The 1,363-nt window shown below is 40.4% G+C and overlaps 1 protein-coding gene across 4 annotated transcripts in view; it reads right to left on the bottom strand.

The window, feature by feature from the left end:
- Window positions 1–1,363, bottom strand: part of LOC107690148 (lysyl oxidase homolog 3-like) — a 20,738-nt gene that overhangs the window by 13,919 nt on the left and 5,456 nt on the right. For all 4 annotated transcript variants that reach the window (XM_016488383.1, XM_016488385.1, XM_016488386.1 and 1 more), the window contains exon 4: window positions 465–682. In XM_016488383.1, the coding sequence (XP_016343869.1) occupies window positions 465–682 (218 nt within the window). The remainder of the gene's footprint in view (window positions 1–464; window positions 683–1,363) is intronic.

The following is a 1,363-nucleotide window of genomic DNA, read 5'->3' as shown; positions in this document are numbered from 1 at the left end:
AAGCTGGAGCTAACCTCTGCAGGACACCGGCCCTCCAGGACTGAGTTTGGGCACCCCTGGTGTAAAGCCATTTGTACTGCATAGGGCTTATTCATGTAAGTGGAACATTCTTGTAACATTCCATTGGATTTTGGGATGAGACCCCTACAGTGTACTTTCTACCAGTTGGTGTGCATGGATGTCCTACGTTTATGCAATAGTTTCCTTGTCCAGATGTTTGTCTGTGGTTTAAACTGTGTGTATGTTGCTGCATTTCACAGATGACTGAGAAAGTAAACATAATTTCCTCTCACATTAGCTAAACTACCACAGTAAAGTGAGATGCCACACACAAAGTCTAAATAGAGTAATATTCAAATGTGTAAAAGTGTTTCCATGGCCAACCACAATCCAATCAATTCCTGATGATGGATAAAATCGATTCCTTCCCTACATCCAGGCCTCAACATGTCATGAACACTCACTTGTAGAAGTTCTTGTTGACCTTCTTCTCGTGGGGGAATCCCATCATGCCGCAAACCACATGTGAATTTTTGGGTGTCCAGCCATTATCACAGATCTGAGCCCATCCGTCTTTATTCTTGACTTCCACTACCCCCTCAGTGACAGGCATCCGCTTAGTCGCTATGGTGAACACAGGACGCAAACGCACCTCCTCTACTTTATTCTCATCTACCTGCACCTGAGAGACACATGATGCAAAAAATAAAAAGCATATGGACAACCAAACATGAACAGAGTGTGAACAAGCTTGTGAGATGGGAGTGTATTTAACCCCTTTAGACAGTGCAGGACAAAAAAAAAGATGCAGAGTTCAGTCATCGAGTGTTTCCTGCATGTTAGTCTTTATCGTTAACTAAAACTATTAAAAAATGTTTGTTATTTAAAATTAAGCTGAAATAAAACATACAAATACAAATACTAGATAAAAACTTAAAGGGGTCATATGATGTTGCTAAAAAAAACATTATTTTGTGTATTTGGTGTAATGAAATGTGTTTATGTGGTTTAAGATTCAAAAAACAGAAAAAAAACACATTATTTTCCACATACTGTACATTATTGTTTCTCCTCTATGCCCCGCCTTTCTGAAACGCGTCGATTTTTACAAAGCTCATCGGTCTGAAAAGCGAGGTGTGCTCTGATTGGCCAGCTATCCAGAGTGTTGTGATTGGCCGAATACCTCAAGCATGTGACGGCATGTGATGTTACGCCCCTTACCATATTGTGATGCCGTGTCCCAGACAGAGCGACGTGACAAAAACATTAAAACCCATTATAAACGAGGCATTTGTTGCATCCAGTGGGGACATAATTACGGATTATAATGACTTATACTGTCTTTTTACGCGTTGCATTGCAT

Source organism: Sinocyclocheilus anshuiensis, unplaced genomic scaffold (genome assembly GCF_001515605.1).
Source record: "Sinocyclocheilus anshuiensis isolate Anshui unplaced genomic scaffold, SAMN03320099.WGS_v1.1 scaffold1581, whole genome shotgun sequence".
In the NCBI taxonomy this organism is placed as follows: Eukaryota; Metazoa; Chordata; class Actinopteri; order Cypriniformes; family Cyprinidae; genus Sinocyclocheilus; species Sinocyclocheilus anshuiensis.
This window is presented reverse-complemented; position numbering and strand designations above follow the sequence as displayed.